Genomic DNA, 17,765 nt, shown 5'->3' on the forward strand with positions numbered 1-17,765 from the left:
GTGTAGCATGAGGCAGTGGGGTAGCATGAGGCAGTGGGGGTAGCATGAGGCAGTGGGGGTAGCATGAGGCAGAGGGGTAGCATGAGGCAGTGGGGTAGCATGAGGCAGTGGGTGTAGCATGAGGCAGTGGGGTAGCATGAGGCAGAGGGGGTAGCATGAGGCAGAGGGGGTAGCATGAGGCAGTGGGGGTAGCATGAGGCAGTGGGGTAGCATGAGGCAGTGGGTGTAGCATGAGGCAGTGGGGGTAGCATGAGGCAGTGGGGTAGCATGAGGCAGTGGGGTAGCATGAGGCAGTGGGGGTAGCATGAGGCAGTGGGGGGTAGCATGAGGCAGTGGGGTAGCATGAGGCAGTGGGGGGTAGCATGAGGCAGTGGGTGTAGCATGAGGCAGAGGGGTAGCATGAGGCAGAGGGGGTAGCATGAGGCAGTGGGGGTAGCATGAGGCAGTGGGGGTAGCATGAGGCAGAGGGGGGTAGCATGAGGCAGTGGGGGTAGCATGAGGCAGAGGGGGTAGCATGAGGCAGTGGAGGTAGCATGAGGCAGTGGGTGTTGGGGGGGGGTAGCATGAGGCAGTGGGGGTAGCATGAGGCAGTGGGGGTAGCATGAGGCAGTGGGGGGTAGCATGAGGCAGAGGGGGTAGCATGAGGCAGAGGGGGTAGCATGAGGCAGTGGGGGTAGCATGAGGCAGAGGGGGTAGCATGAGGCAGTGGGGTAGCATGACGCACTGGGGGTAGCATGGGGCAGAGGGGGTAGCATGAGGCAGTGGGGTAGCATGAGGCAGTGGGGGTAGCATGAGGCAGTGGGGGTAGCATGAGGCAGTGGGGGTAGCATGAGGCAGAGGGGGGTAGCATGAGGCAGTGGGGGTAGCATGAGGCAGAGGGGTAGCATGAGGCAGAGGGGGTAGCATGAGGCAGTGGGGGGTATCATGAGGCAGTGGGTGTTGGGGGAGGGGGGGTTGAACCACTGACCCCCATTATCTGCTTTTAGCTTCATCCTCCACAAACAGGAAGTTCCTCCACTTTGTGCCCTTTTTTACCTTAAGTGCTTTCATATGGAAAACGATCCAACACACTTATGATGGAGAGAATAATTATTAAAAAACACGAGACTAGATAATACTTATAATAATAATAATACATAACATTTCTATAGCGCTTTTCATCGTACTCAAAGACGCTTATATGTATTATATTTAGGAAACGTTTTGAATGGACTTTAACTGTTTATCTCAAGCTTCGATGACGTCAACACCGTTGCACCATCTTGTCTTTTCTTCACACGGTGTGACGACCCAACGTGTCTGAATGATGAACAGTGGAAAACAACCGGAAGTCTGGACGAAGTTCTTTTTAAAGGCTTGTTTTTTGTCTTTTTTGCTTTATTTTAAAGCTAATTTTTATAAACTGTTTTAGAAAACATGAAACCCGGATGTTCCTCTTCTGTAAAATGTGTTTTTGTATTTTTTCAATGCAGGTAAACCTCAGATATCTTGGATCTGCTCCTCCCAAAGCAGGAGCGGTTTGCCCAGACATGAAAAGTGGGCGGAGCCGGCACGGGGGTCACGTGTGTTGGTGACAGGCCGTTACGCCGCGTGCGATTGGCCGAGCCGCTCCGAGGGCCCGTACCCTCCTCTGATAGGCTGCTGCCGCGGGATGACGTCACGCCGATCAGCTGTTGGAGCTCCACACAACAACAACAAAAGAAAGGGAGCAGTCGGTCGGGAGGAGAACGGGACTGGAACACAAAAGACCTCCCGATGGACGGTCCGTAAAGCAACAGCTTCTTTTGTATCTATATACACTTTATTTCTTCCGCGAAGAAACCTACACATTTTTCTATTTTTCGGAAAGTCAACGCGTCTACCTCAGTTTTACGGATTGTTTCTTCTTCTCCGCTGCAGGTGAGTTCTTTGTGTTCTCCTCGGTGGCCGTTAACAGCCCCGGTTCCTCTTTACCGAGACGTTCATGACCTTTAACCTCCACGCAGCCGCAGATGCACCTCGACGTGGAAGAAACGGACGGATATTAAAAATATACGATGCGTTTTTTTTTTACGTTTAAACGATTTTTTCTCCTTTCTTCCCCCGCTAGTTTAAGCTAGCTAGGCTATTAGCAGGCTCCTCCCCTTTATTCTTTCCGCTGTACCCAGATTGTTGTTGGGCCTCTTCCGGTCCCCGGACTGGGACCCGGACTGGTCCGGGATCTGGATTCTTGATGAAATAAGTGAGCCGATTAGTCCGTGTTGATGGCGGATCGATCCGCTTTTTAATAATCGATCATTTATCCTTTAAAAAAAAATCCAACTCGTTGTTTTGGCTTTTTTTAAAGGGGATGATTCGCTCCTCCTCCAAAAAACACATTTGAAAGACATTTTAAGAGAAACCTTTCGACTCTATGATTATGGTTCACTATCTATATAGTTTAATAACAACTAATAAGGAAATTAAATATAAAACATGAGAATTTGCGGCAATCTTTCTGCAAATTTCTCACTTTGTTTTCACATATTCGAGACTGTACTTGTTGAATGTCGCTGTATGTTTACTGACAATGTATTAACTTTATACATTAATTAAAGAACCGATCGTGCAAATAAGACCAAACTAACCTGTTCACCACAGCCTCTTAATGTTAATAGCTTATGAATAATGACGTAATGGATGCCTTCATTGCCTCAGTGACCCTATTAACGACATTAATCTATTATAAACACGCCCAGAGGAGCTTTCCTCTGTGCGCGGTGATTATTATTATTACGATAATCTGAGTACACATTTAGTGGTTTATTTAACCCGAGGAGGAGGAGCAGATGATCAGCTTCAGTCCTCCTGGTGTTTACAGAGGCCGAGCTTCGGCTTGTCCCTTTCTTTGTTTTGTGCAATGAATGAGAACAGGCGGAGAAATACGAGCTGGCACGCGAGCGTTTGAACGCATCACAGCTCGAGGAATACGCGTTCAGGTGCTGCTGGGAAAAACCTAAACGCAATCTGTGTTTCCCTGTAATTGTTCACTTCAAGCTAGTGACAAAGAAAACTGTTGAAATCGGCTAGTTAACAAATTAAATGTTCAAAAGTCACTGTTTCATCGGTTCACAGGCTTCTGGGGCACATTGAATAAAACACAACGACACAAATACACATTTTAATGTTTGTTTTTTAACAACTTATTTTGATCAAAGTGCATTTCAGTTTCCCCTCCCGTCAGGTTTTGTTATTCAAAGATATTTAAAATACCTTTCAGTAGAATATTACTATGTGTTCTTCCCACCTGTTAATCTTTCAGTCACATGACCGTGTTCCTGCGCGCTGATTGGTGGAGAGCACGTAATAAGACCTATTTAATGTATAACAGGTTATATATTACAAACAACATAAAAGATGAAAGAAAACAATTCGGCAATATGAGAAAAATACACACGAGACAATAAAATGAGAAACTACTAAAATTACAAACTAAATTCTAGATTAATTAAAGTAAATACAATAATAATATGTAAATGTGCCTTGCAGGCAAAACGCAGGGCAGAGCGACCTCACAGGAACACTGGCTGCTTGGCTCCGGGAATCATGAGCCAGAGGAAACAAACACACACACACACACTCTCTCTTATACACACACACTCTCTCTTACACACACACACACACACACACACACACTCTCTCTTATACACACATACACTCCCTCCCCCTTCGTGCAGCAGCTGCGACGCTGATCACTTCTTATTCTGTCCACTAATACTTTCCTCTCCCTGAAACACGCTTTATTAGGGTCCGAGCGACAGACGAAGTCTGACCGAGAGGAACCTATTGAAATTGTTAGAATTCTTATTATTAGGGTCCGAGCGACAGACGAAGTCTGACCGAGAGGAACCTATTGAAATTGTTAGAATTCTTATTATTCTTATTCCACTTTTTTATTTTTGAACATTGGGCGCATATTGGGGGTACGCATCATATCCCAAGACGCACCAAATTTGGCAAGCTTGTCAGGATTGGTGAAACTAGACGATGGACACTGACCTCGAAATTCGGCTTTCAAAAATTGCTCTCTAGCGCCACCTGGAATTTTGACCGGCGACGCCTCACCCAGTATGGTCAAATGACTAGCTTTTATTTTTCCCAAGTCCACTTGGACCTGCTCTACAAAAAAGCCTCTCAGGACCCTAAGCTCCGCCTACTTAAATTTTCCGCCATATTTTTTTTGGTGAAAAACACATCAGAGGCGTTTGCTCGGACAGACGGTGTCCAATTCATACCAAACCTATTGGAGATAATGATCATGGAAGCTATATCATCTAAGATCTATCATCTTTTTTCAAATATATTATTGTGGTAAGCATCTATGGCCGAACGAACATTTTAGGGGCGTGTCCTGTTTTGTAATGCTCATAACTTCAACACTATTGGGTGAAAAAAATAACAGACTATCAGGATATGTGCAGAAGGGAGCCTGAAACATTCACAGCAAATTTCGTGCAATTTGAACTGTAGGGGGCGCTACAATAATTCACCAAAGTTGGCCGTTTTTTGCGTTTTTGGCCGTTTTTCGCTTGATTTGGCCAGTTTCCACTTTTTCCCCTTCGATTATTTCTCCCACAAATCGCCAACAGAATCGGCTAAAAATCAGTTTTATAGAATCTCAAGACTTGAATAATGAACACTGAAAAAAAACGGACTTTTCGTCGGTAGAAAATTTACGTCCTTTTACTGCCAATAATTTTGTACTTTCTGTGATTTCTTTATGTTAAAAACTATTGCTTAATCTCATCCAATACTTCCCCAAAAAATCATGTGTGATGCCAGTCAAGGCCTGAACACATTCAAACGAAGAAACAAGCACATTTCTTGGAGGAACACCTATTGATCACCTATTGATAAGTAAAATAACCACATTTTTCTGCCCAAAATAATGTGAGCTCCTACGGCTGCCTGTAAACCAGCTGGCTCATAGCACACCATCATAAGTGTTTGTCTGGACACCTGGAGATGCGTGTTCGATTCCAAGACAAGGTAGCTTTTTTTCATCACTTTTTTTTTAAATATTGAATTTACATGACGTGATCTCTACTTCACGTAGGGACACACGACGCATGAATATGTTCATGTAGTTAAAGCGCCACCTAGTGGCTCAACTGGACTTCCTTCAGTCCGCCCCAAATTTGTTTGACTAGCCCGTTATTTAGAATGGAATAAGAACTCTCTCTCTCTCTCTCTCTCTCTCTTTTTCTCTCTCCTCTCTCTCTCTTTTTCCTTCTCTTCTCTCTCTTTTTCTCTCTCTCTGTCTCCTCTCTCTTCTCTCTCCTCTCTCCTCTCTCTCCCTCTCTCTACTGCCCTCCTCGCTGGTCTGATACGGATCCGTATTGCCCTCTTACGTCATTTTCAAAATGAGCTATAATGATAGATAGCCAAGAGCAGTGGTCCTCAAACTAAGGCCCGCCTCCACATTTGGCCCGGCCCTCTGAACAATACCAGAGAGGCATTATGATTTTTTTTCAGTCTGGCCACGCAAATCCTAGACAAGCCCGTTATTTAGAATGGAATAAGAACTCTCTCTCTCTCTCTCTTTTTCTCTCTCTCTCTCTCTTCTCTCTCTCTCCTCTCTCTCTCTCTCCTCTCCTCTCTCTCTTCCATGACGTGGTCTATACTTCATAGGGACACATGATGCATGAATATGTTAACGTAGTTAAAGCGCCACCTAGTGGCTGAACTGGACTTTTGTCGAATCCGCCCCAAACTTGTCGCTCGTTACAAGTCACGGCCCGAGTCGAGTCCGACCGGCGCCCGGTCTCGGCGCCGCTCCCCGACCGCGCGGTGAGCGAGGACCGTTCGACGCTGCTTGCAGCTTTAATTATTCCGCTTTTGAACATTTATCCCAAAACTCACCAAATTTGGCAAGCTTGTCAGGCTTGGTGAAAATAGCGGATGACACCGTCTAGCGCCACCTGTAAGTTTGACCGGCGACGCCCCTCACCCAGTATGTTCAAATGACTAGCTTTTATTTTTCCCAAGTCCACTTGGACCTGCTCTACAAAAAAGCCTCTCAGGACCCTAAGCTCCGCCTACTTAAATTATCGGCCATATCTTTTTTGGTGAAAAACACATCAGAGGCGTTTGCTCCGACATATGGGGTCCAATTCAAACCAAACCTATTGGAGATAATGATCATGGAAGCTATATCATCTAAGATCTATCATCCTTTTTCAAATATATTATTGTGGTAAGGATCTATGGCCCAACGAACATTTTAGGGGCGTGTCCTGTTTTGTAATGCTCATAACATCAACACTATTGGTAGAAAAAAATAACAGACTGTCAGGATATGTGCAGAAGGGAGCCTGAAACATTCACAGCAAATTTCGTGCAATTTGAACCGTAGGGGCGCTACAATAATTCACCAAAGTTGGCCGTTTTTGTCGTTTATTGTCGTTTTTCGCTTGATTTGGCCAGTTTCCACCTTTTCCCTTCGATTATTTCTCCGACAACACGCCAACAGAATCGGCTAAAAATCAGTTTTATAGAATCTCAAGACTTGAATAATGAACACTGTGAAAAAAAGCGGACTTTTCGTCGGTAGATAATTTACGTTTTTTTACTGCCAATAATTTTGTACTTTCTGTGATTTCTTTTTGTTAAAAACTATTGCTTAAACTCATCCGATACTTCCCCAAAAAATCATGTGTGATGCCAGTCAAGGCCTGAACACATTCACACGAAGAAACAAGCACATTTCTTGGAGGAACACCTATTGATCACCTATTGAGAAGTAAAATAACCAAATTTTTCTGCCCAAAATAATGTGAGCTCCTACGGCTGCCTGTAAACTAGCTGGCTCATAGCTCACCATGATAAGTGTTGGTCTGGACACCTGGAGATGTGTGTTCGATTCCAAGACAAGGCAGCTTTTTTTCATCACTTTTTTTTTTTACATTGAATTTACATGACGTGATCTCTACTTCACGTAGGGACACACAACGCATGAATATGTTCACGTAGTTAAAGCGCCACCTAGTGGCTCAACGACTTCCTTCAGTCCGCCCCAAATTTGTTTGACTAGCCCGTTATTTAGAATGGAATAAGAACTCTCTCTCTCTCTTTTTCTCTCCTCTCTCTCTCTTCTCTCTCTTTCCTCTCTCTGTCTCCTCTCTTCTCTCTCCTCTCTCTCCCTCTCTCTACTGCCCTCCTCGCTGGTCTGATACGGATCCGTATTGCCCTCTTACGTCATTTTCAAAATGAGCTATATTGATAGACAGCCAAGAGCAGTGGTCCTCAAACAAAGGCCTGCCTCCACATTTGGCCCGGCCCTCTGAACAATACCAGAGAGGCATTATGATTTTTTTTCAGTCTGGCCACGCAAATCCTAGACTAGCCCGTTATTTAGAATGGAATAAGAACTCTCTCTCTCTCTCTCCTCTCTCTCTCTCTCTCCTCTCTCTCTCCTCTCTCTACTCTAACATAACTAACGTCAGTAAACAGCTGGACGAGGCTTTTAAATCACGGATTTCGTGAATTTTTGTTTATAGGGACACATGATGCATGAATATGTTCACGTAGTTAAAGCACCACCTAGTGGCGAAACTGGACTTTGGCGAATCCGCTCCAAACTTGTCGCTCGTTACAAGTCGCGCCCGAGTCGAGTCCGACGCGCCTGTCCTCGGCGGGCGGCATCCCGCGTTCCCCGACCGCGTGGGTGAGCGAGGACCGTTCGACGCTGCTTGCAGCTTTAATTCTTCTTCTGGATTTTATTTTAGAACATTGGGGCATATTGGGGTATGTATCATATCCCAAAACTCACCAAATTTGGCAAGCTTGTCAGGCTTGGTGAAAATAGACGGATGACACCGACTTCGAAATTCGGCTTTCAAAAATTGCTCTCTAGCGCCACCTGGAAGTTTGACCGGCGACGCCCCTCACCCAGTTTGTTCAAATGACGAGATTTTATTTTTCCCAAGTCCACTTGGACCTGCTCTACAAAAAAGCCTCTCAGGACCCTAAGCTCCGCCTACTTAAATTTTCCGCCATATTTTTTTTGGTGAAAAACACATCAGAGGCGTTTGCTCCGACAGACGGTGTCCAATTCATACCAAACCTATTGGAGATAATGATCATGGAAGCTATATCATCTAAGATCTATCATCTTTTTTCAAATATATTATTGTGGTAAGCATCTATGGCCGAACGAACATTTTAGGGGCGTGTCCTGTTTTGTAATGCTCATAACTTCAACACTATTGGGAGAAAAAAATAACAGACTGTCAGGATATGTGCAGAAGGGAGCCTGAAACATTCACAGCAAATTTCGTGCAATTTGAACCGTAGGAGGCGCTACAATAATTCACCAAAGTTGGCCGTTTTTGGCGTTTTTGGCCGTTTTTCGCTTGATTTGGCCAGTTTCCACTTTTTCCCCTTCGATTATTTCTCCCACAAAACGCCAACAGAATCGGCAAAAAATTAGTTTGATAGAATCTCAAGACTTGAATAATGAACATTGTGAAAAAAAACGGACTTTTCGTCGGTAGAAGATTTACGTTTTTTTACTGCCAATAATTTTGTACTTTCTGTGATTTCTTTATGTTAAAAACTATTGCTTAAACTCATCCAATACTTCCCCAAAAAATCATGTGTGATGCCAGTCAAGGCCTGAACACATTCACACGAAGAAACAAGCACATTTCTTGGAGGAACACCTATTGATCACCTATTGAGAAGTAAAATAACCAAATTTTTCTGCCCAAAATAATGTGAGCTCCTACGGCTGCCTGTAAACCAGCTGGCTCATAGCTCACCATGTTAAGTGTTGGTCTGGACACCTGGAGATGTGTGTTCGATTCCAAGACAAGGCAGCTTTTTTTCATCACTTTGAATTTACATGAGGTGATCTATACTTCACGTAGGGACACACGAACACGACGCATGAATATGTTCACGTAGTCAAAGCGCCACCTAGTGGCTCAACTGGACTTCCTTCAGTCCGCCCCAAATTTGTTTGACTAGCCCGTTATTTAGAATGGAATAAGAACTCTCTCTCTCTCTTTTTCTCTCTTCTCTCTCTCTTTTTCTCTCTCTTCTCTCTGTCTCCTCTCTCTGTCTCCTCTCTCTCCCTCTCTCTACTGCCCTCCTCGCTGGTCTGATACGGATCCGTATTGCCCTCTTACGTCATTTTCAAAATGAGCTATATTGATAGACAGCCAAGAGCAGTGGTCCTCAAACTAAGGCCCGCCTCCACATTTGGCCCGGCCCTCTGAACAATACCAGAGAGGCATTATGATTTTTTTTCAGTCTGGCCACGCAAATCCTAGACAAGCCCGTTATTTAGAATGGAATAAGAACTCTCTCTCTCTCTTTCTCTCTTCTCTCTCTCCTCTCTCTCTCTCTCTTTTTCTCTCTCTCTCTCTCTCTCCTCTCTCTCTTTTTCTCTCTCTTCTCTCTGTCTCCTCTCTCTCTCTCCTTTTCTCTCCTCTCTCTTTTCTCTCTCCTCTCTCTCTCTCTCCTCTCTCTCTCTCCTCTCTCTTCTCTCTCTCCTCTCTCTTCCATGACGTGGTCTATACTTCACGTAGGGACACATGACGCATGAATATGTTCACGTAGTTAAAGCGCCACCTAGTGGCTGAACTGGACTTTGTCGAATCCGCCCCAAACTTGTCGCGCTCGTTACAAGTCACGGCCCGAGTCGAGTCCGACCGGCGCGCCCGGGTCCTCGGCGCCGGCTCCCCCGACCGGCGCGGGTGAGCGAGGACCCGTTCGACGCTGCTTGCAGCTTTAATTTATTTAGGCCTTTTAATAGAGGACGACGGTTAAAATAAAGATGTTTGTTTACATCTAAACGACGGTCTGAGTCTGTTTACAGGTATCGCACATTGAGTCTATATTAAGTATTAAATAGTGTTTTTAATGTTACGGTATTACTTATTCAAGTATTTTATGAGGACGTAAAAGCCAGTTGTCTTCTTGTTATCAGACAATGATTTATAAATGTCACATTATTGGATCGTTGGATGGGATAATTAATATATATATATATATAGTATTTATATATTTACACACAAGTACCTTTTCTAGTTCTTTCGTAAGACAACACAACACCGTCAACCACTTCTACTCTTTTTTATTTGTTAACCCTTTACATTCAACCGTCCGACCTATATTGTATTTCAGAGCTTTGAGACTCCGCCCCTAAATAAGGCCGTACCGCGTGTTAGCGGTGTCGGGTCCAGGCGGTTTGAGACCAGCCGGTGGCGGAGGAGACCAAACACGGAGCAGAAAGACACAAACGTCCGTAATGTGCTGCCCCCTAGTGGCCAAATATGTTATTTAGATCCCACACAGTCATGAAGACGAGGACTCGAGGATAAACTAACGTGACGCTCCACTTGGGGATGATGTATTTATTTCTGTGTTTCTGAATGTCAACAGAAAGCTGTCTGCAGAACGCTTCATCATGATTGGTTATTTAACTCTCCCCCCCAGGGCTCGTTTTGTACCTTTGGACTCTCGACCAATCGACGGTGAGCGATGTCCAGTCTGTCGGCCTGCAGCTGATCCTCGACCTTTGATGCACTTTAGCACCTTTCTGGATCCCAGAGCCCAGAAACCCTGCAGCTGATGACCAAAGAGAGCGCCGTCACGCCTCCCCGCCGTCGCCCAGAGCCACGCGCCTCCTCCTCCTCACACAGCACCTCCCTGTGCCTCCTGCCCCCGCAGGACGTCCTGAGATGTTTCAGATGTTCGCCAGCGCTCTGTTCGGGGACGAAGAAGAAGAAGAAGAGCTGAGTCTACGCACCCGGAATGGAGACGGCAAAGAGGAAGAGGACGATGAAGAAGACTGGATCCTGGTCAACTACCTGGGTAAGAAACCACTGCATTCTCTCTCCTGACCACCAGGGGGCGACTCCTCTGGTTGTATAGAAGTATATGCTTCATGTGTTAAAGCTGCATTCTCTCTCCTGACCACCAGGGGGAGACTCCTCTGGTTGTATAGAAGTCTATGCTTCATGTGTTAAAGCTGCATTCTCTCTCCTGACCACCAGGGGGCTCCTCTGGTTGTATAGAAGTATATGCTTCATGTGTTAAAGCTGCATTCTCTCTCCTGACCACCAGGGGGAGACTCCTCTGGTTGTATAGAAGTCTATGCTTCATGTGTTAAAGCTGCATTCTCTCTCCTGACCACCAGGGGGCTCCTCTGGTTGTATAGAAGTCTCTGCTTCATGTATTAGAGCTGCATTCTGTTGTGTTTGAATATGCTAATGAGGTTTAATGTAGCGGTGACAGAAATACAGATGCAGTTTAACTTTAGACACACACAGATTTGTCCTGCCGTTCACCCCCGTGCCGGTCTTGGTCTCACTTGACCCGTCTCCGATTCCACCGGTGTGTGAATACTTCAGGGGGGGGGGGGGTCTGGTTCTTTGGGGGGTTAGCAGATGCCGACTCATCAAACGGAAGCTGGGGGTAAAAATAGCTGCAGGTCCAGAGACTTGTACGGGCACCGAGTCCAGCAGAGTCCAGCTCAGGGTCTAACTAACGGTCTTCGGGCTTGTTGAAGGTTTTTAATAGATCTGAGAAAAACACCCAAACATAAATAACGTTTAATCCTGTTAAATTATGGTAATTTAGAGTTCGAACCATAAAGCAGGGGATGCTTTAGGGGCGGGGCTACAGGGTGATTGACAGGTCGACCCCAGAGACGTATACGTGTCCTCCTCCTCCTCCTCCTCCTCCTCCTCATGCCGACTCAGCACTTGGGTCTTGTTGTGTCAACACGGATGCCTCTGCAGGTCATATGTTGAATGCATCCTGTAAACACCTGAGATGTTGTTATTATTATAATTGTATGACTAAATTATTATTATACTAAGTATTTATCTGGTGGCTGTATTTATGTTTAATGCAGTGATGAACAGATAAGTAATGAATCCGCGGTGTGAAGACCTCTGGCTGCAGCTTTCAGTCGGGTCACGTGACTCTGAGCTGTTTATGTCGCTCGGTGAGGTCACGGTACCCCCTGCCGGCCCCTGTCGGTAGTGCAGCCTCCAGCACAGACTGAATTAAAGTCTTAAAGTTCTCCTACATGATTAAACATATACTATAGCCTCACTATAGATGTATATATTAGAGGCCCGTATTGATCCATATAAAAACATTGTTTTATTGACAGAAATAAAACATTAATTCTATTAAAGTCACTATTACATAATGCATAATTTGCATATTTAAACATAACATTTCATAATAATAATAATAATAATCATTTATTTTATATAGCGCTTCTCAAGGCACCCGAAGTCGCTTTACAGAGTACAGAGTCCAGTAGTCACACACACACACAGTCGTCCCGGTGGTGGTAAGCTACATCAGGAGCCACAGCTGCCCTGGGGCAGACTGACGGAAGCGTGGCAGCCAATCAGCGCCTACGGCCCCTCCCCCAATCAGCGCCTACGGCCCCTCCACCAATCAGCGCCTACGGCCCCTCCGACCACCACCAACATTCATTCACATCCATATGAACCGGGGTGAGGCTGCGGTGCATGTCTTTATGATGGTGGGGGAAACCGGAGTACCCGGAGGAAACCCACGCAGACACGAGGAGAACATGCAAACTCCACACAGAAAGGACCTGGAACGACCGGGATTCGAACCCAGGGCCTTCTTGCTGTGAGGCAACAGTGCTACCCACTGAGCCACCGTGCTGCTCATAAAACTTGTAACACAATAACTCCTCCCCTTAATGTTATATATGTGTATAAATATATTTATATTTAGATATTAAATAAAAAAACAATAATGTAATAAATATATTTATACATATATATGTATAAATAATATATTTATATTGAATTCAAAACAATAATCTAATAAATATAATTAAATAATAAATTAAAAACAATAATATATTTATATTTAATTAAAAAAAATACTATAATATATATATTTATACTTGAATATTGAATTAAAAACAAGAATATGAAATATATATATTTAAAATAAAACCCAAAGACTCCACTTCATGTTTCTGAGTCACATCATCACCTTCAGCTGTTTGTGTCTCTGCAGCTGACGCTCGCTCCGGATCCACAGCTGGTCCTGAGGAGGAGGAAGAGGAGAAGGAGGAGGAAGAGGAGGACCTGGTGATGATCCCCTCCCCCATGGCCAGCCCCCCGATCCGCTACGCCTCCTGCACGTCCCTCAACTCCACGGCCGACGGCGGCGAGGAGGAGGAGGAGGAGGAGGAGGGTGGCTTCCTCCGGCTGGACGCCTGCTCCCTGGAGGAGAGCTGGTTCGTCACGCCGCCGCCGTGCTTCACGGGCCGCGGCGTGCAGCCCGTGCTGCTGGAGGCCGGCCCCCTGGAGAACCTGCTGATCGAGCACCCCAGCATGTCGGTGTACGCCCACCGCAGCCCCCCCAGGACCGGCCTGGACCCCCTGGACCTGGACCTGGGCCGGTTGCCCGGCAACGCGCACGGCGCCCTGACGCCCTCCCCCGGGAAGGAGAAGGGGAGGCGCACGCTGGACGGGCCTCGACACAGGTAGGGGCTTTACCTGGACCAGTGTAGTCCTGGTCCTCTAGAGACGTAGTCCTGGTCCTCTAGAGACCTAGTCTAGTCCTGGTCCTCTATAGACCTAGTGTAGTCCTGGTCCTCTAGAGACCTAGTCCTGGTCCTCTAGAGACCTAGTCTAGTCCTGGTCCTCTAGAGACCTAGTCTAGTCCTGGTCCTCTAGAGACCTAGTCTAGTCCTGGTCCTCTATAGACCTAGTCTAGTCCTGGTCCTCTGTAGACCTAGTCTAGTCCTGGTCCTCTATAGACCTAGTCTAGTCCTGGTCCTCTAGAGACCTAGTCTAGTCCTGGTCCTCTATAGACCTAGTGTAGTCCTGGTCCTCTATAGACCTAGTCTAGTCCTGGTCCTCTGTAGACCTAGTCTAGTCCTGGTCCTCTATAGACCTAGTCTAGTCCTGGTCCTCTATAGACCTAGTCTAGTCCTGGTCCTCTATAGACCTAGTCAAGTCCTGGTCCTCTATAGACCTAGTCTAGTCCTGGTCCTCTATAGACCTAGTCTAGTCCTAGTCTAGTCCTGGTCCTCTGTATGACCAGAACCAGCACTACCTCTTTAGTCCACAGGGAGCAGCAGAACCGCCACATTAAAGTTGCTCATAGTAATTAATTAGCTTTAAATTGTGAATATTAAAGTACCAGAACATTTTCAGTCGGCTCCACCTAACTACCCCCCCCCCCCCACCCCCCTGCAGGCCAGAGGTGGCGTCCGTCCCGCGGCGCTCCTCGCTCCACTCGGCGTGCTACGCCGCGGCGCTCTCCTCCCGCTCCTCCGGCCTCCAGCAGCGTGACGGCAACGCCGGCGGCCATCGCGGCCAACCGCTGAGCCGCAACGCGCTGCGGCGCCTCAACCTGCTGCGGCCGCCCAAGGGAAGCTCCGCCCACCTGCACCAGCCCAGCCAGAGGCACCTCAACTTCTGAGGCTCCTCCTCCTCCTCCTGCCACCTCTGAACTCTACACCAGCAACGTGTCACCAGCCACCAGTTACACCCCGACCTCGAATCTGATTGGACGGTGAATTAGGGAAAGTGGCTTTGTGATGTTTTTATTTTTTATTCTATCAGCTCATGTGGCCGGTGGGGTTCCTCCTCTTCCTCCTCTTCGTACTCCTTCATCCATTCATCTTCATCCTGATGAAAAGAAAAAGGTCATCACGTGTCCCACATCTTCTTCTTCTTCTTCTTCACGGACAACTTAATGAGTAGAATCAATGCTGTAGGTCACTTTACTCGGCGGCAGGTTCATTGAGCGCGGCGGGTCGTGACGATGACGTCATCGCGATGACGTCACAGCTCGCCGGTAGTGACGTCGTGCGACGCAATGAGTCAAAACTTTTAAAGGAAAAATCCCCTCTAATAGTCCTGTCTTTTTTTCTTTTTTTTTACCTACAAGATAGCGAGTTCCTACGTTTCCCAGAAGGCCGCAGTGGAAAACGGTTAATTAAAGGGACGGCGTCAAAGTCGATGTACGACTCGCTCGTCAAGTCCCGTGAGCTCGAAGACGACGTTTATAATGTTTAAGACGTTTAAGACGTCGCTCTACACCAGACTGTTGCATCATGGGAGATGTAGTATCTAGTGTTTTGGGTGTTTAAACCCCTACAGATTGTGACTAAAAAGCGGGATATATCGCCCCTTGGTGCTTCGATATCGGCCGGCCGAGTCCTCCAACTTTATGGATGTTCGTTGCCGTACAAACTTTTTAAATATTAAACGTGAAAACCAGCTGGTACCATCAGTTTGTTTGTTTTATGACACCTGACACTCTTAGAAACAGATTGCTGTGTTCCCACAATGTTGGAGCATCTCGATGGGATGGTTCTGGCCCTTTAAGGATGGTTCTGCCCACATTAAGGGTTGTTCTGGCCCTTTAAGGATAGTTCTGCCCCTTTTTTAGGGTAGTTCTGGCCCTTTAAGGGTTGTTATGCCCCTTAAGTTGGTAAACGACATTCGTCCCGCGCCGCCGGCTGAACCTGCCTCCGACTTCGTAATTCAGTAATTGTCACAAATTTTTTTTTTTAAAGAAAAAAAATAGGAAAACAAATAAATACTGGGTTGAATATCACTAAAGGCCTTGTTTTAACGGTAGCTTTGAGATGAATAGGAATGTTTAAAAAAGAAAACACAAAAACAAATGTATTTAAAAACTTTAAAAACTATTAAAAAAATTCAAAAATATTTTTTGAAAAGAAAAAAACAAATTACATATCAGTATGAAGTCGGTATATATGCGTGTTATCTCTCGTATGTTTGATCATGTTCGTGTGCGATGTGTTGCATGCTTGTAGAGTTGTGTTGGAAAACAAAAGAAAATGAAAAGAGTTTTTATCCTTTATTGTTAAAGAGTCTGCGTCCACTTCTCAGGGTCTCAACCGATCACCTTTACTCTCTAGGAAACAAACAATGCAGATTTATACTTGATAACTGACGTTTCATCGCTTTGGTTCAGCTCCGTCCCAGAGAAAAATGTTTGAGAAATAAATTGTACTTTAAAAAAATGTTGTGTCTTGTTTCGGTCCCACGACTGAAAAAAAAAGAAGTCTGTTTGACTGTTTAAATCCCATCGAGATGGACGGAAACTGTTTTTAATTGACATCAGAAATGCTTTTTAAATGTACTATTATTCTGTTTTTTAACTTAGTTACATTTTTGCTAAACTGTTAAAAATATTTAAACCCAAAAAAAAGTAGCAATGATCTTTTTAATCTTTTCACTAGTTTATAAATTTTTTAATTATTATTTTGTATTCTGTTTAACTCTGAACCGTCCTCGGGGCTCTGGAGAGTCGAGCCGAGGCCGAAGCGCCTCACTGCAGGAGAACTCACGGAATAATGATATTAACGCATGTTGGGGAAGTCAAAATCATTCATAATCTCATAATTGTGACTTTAAAAGATGTTAAATTTGATATTTATCCTCCTAATTCTGGCCTGTGAATTTTTTTACATTTTTAATTTTATTCCTGACTTCATCATTTATCTTCTTTTTTTTTTGTGTGCCAATAATTAAAATAATGATTTAGTATTTTTTTTACAGTGTGGTTTCTGAATCTCCAGCGTTATTAAGAAGCTCTGTAAATAATAACGTTGTTTTCTAAAGAAATGTTTTTTTTAAAGATCAAACTTTCTGACGTGAGCCTTTTGTTTTTTATTCTTAATTCAGTTCGTCTCTCCGTCATCAAGCTAACAGGGATTTGTCATGTTTTTGTTTTTGTTGGTTCAAAGCCTCGTAATCTGTGGATCTCGTGCCTTCCAGGTAGAAATGTAAAGACATCGCAAAGAACTTGAACTCTTTTTTGTTTTGTGTGGACGTCAAGAGTAAAAAAAAAAAAAAGAAACAGAATCCAGCTATGCATATATATATATATATATTCTGAGGAAGCGCCCACCAAGCGTAGTTTTTATTTCATAACAACATGAACCAGAATGATGTAGCAAAACTCTTTTTCTCTGGTTTGTTTTAAGAAAAAAGAAAAGTGTGAAGAATATTTTGTGGCGTTTTATTTGTATTATTTCATCTTTCACCGCGTTTTAAACACTTTTTTTTTTGGTGTAGTTTACTGGAATATTTACAGCACTTTGCCAAAATTAATGGAAAAAAAGGTTTAGGAATTTTAGGGTTAACTTTTTATTTATCAACATAACTGGTCTCCATCTTTGTTTGTTTTTTGGATTTATGATCAATTCACTTGTTCTCATGTAAAAAAAAAAAACTGCATAAAAGCTAATTATCAGTGAGGTCATCTGTTCTCTTATAGTTAATACATGTAATCTCATTAGCCTAATAATAATAATAATAAATGTTTTCACAGCTTATCGTCTCTGTTTGTTTATTGGTCGAGGTCATGTGACAATTACATATATATTGCTAGTTTTATTTGAGGTATTACTGCATTCCACAAAGAAATATTAGCATAAATACTTAACTTTAGTTTGGCAGCTGCAGGTTGATTGATTTGCAAATGTAGAAATATACAAAGTAAGTGGAATTGTTATTTAGTAAATGAAAGAGGTAGAAATGTTTCCCTGGGCGACGGATTCAACATTAAAATGTGGTTTATTGTGCCAAAAGCCAACATTAGCAACTTTGTTCCTTCTTTACTTTATATATATATATTTTTCACTCTTACTGTCGAAATATTTTCAACGCTTTTTACTTCAAATGCAGCTTTTATACATGATAGTAATGAGACTTTCACTTGAGTGAAGGGTAGCTGCCGTAAAACCA

At 44.4% G+C, this 17,765-nt stretch overlaps 1 protein-coding gene across 1 annotated transcript; it reads left to right on the forward strand.

The window, feature by feature from the left end:
• Positions 1 to 1,702: 1,702 nt before the first annotated feature.
• On the forward strand, positions 1,703 to 17,351 carry tp53inp1 (tumor protein p53 inducible nuclear protein 1). The gene is given in 5 exon segments (XM_056405973.1): positions 1,703 to 1,899; positions 10,462 to 10,653; positions 10,656 to 10,839; positions 13,045 to 13,516; positions 14,235 to 17,351. Coding segments are annotated over 4 exon segments (939 nt in total). The 5' UTR covers positions 1,703 to 1,899; positions 10,462 to 10,596; the 3' UTR covers positions 14,461 to 17,351.
• Positions 17,352 to 17,765: the final 414 nt, after the last annotated feature.

The sequence above is a fragment of the Pseudoliparis swirei genome, chromosome 22 (genome assembly GCF_029220125.1).
Source record: "Pseudoliparis swirei isolate HS2019 ecotype Mariana Trench chromosome 22, NWPU_hadal_v1, whole genome shotgun sequence".
Lineage (NCBI taxonomy): Eukaryota > Metazoa > Chordata > Actinopteri > Perciformes > Liparidae > Pseudoliparis > Pseudoliparis swirei.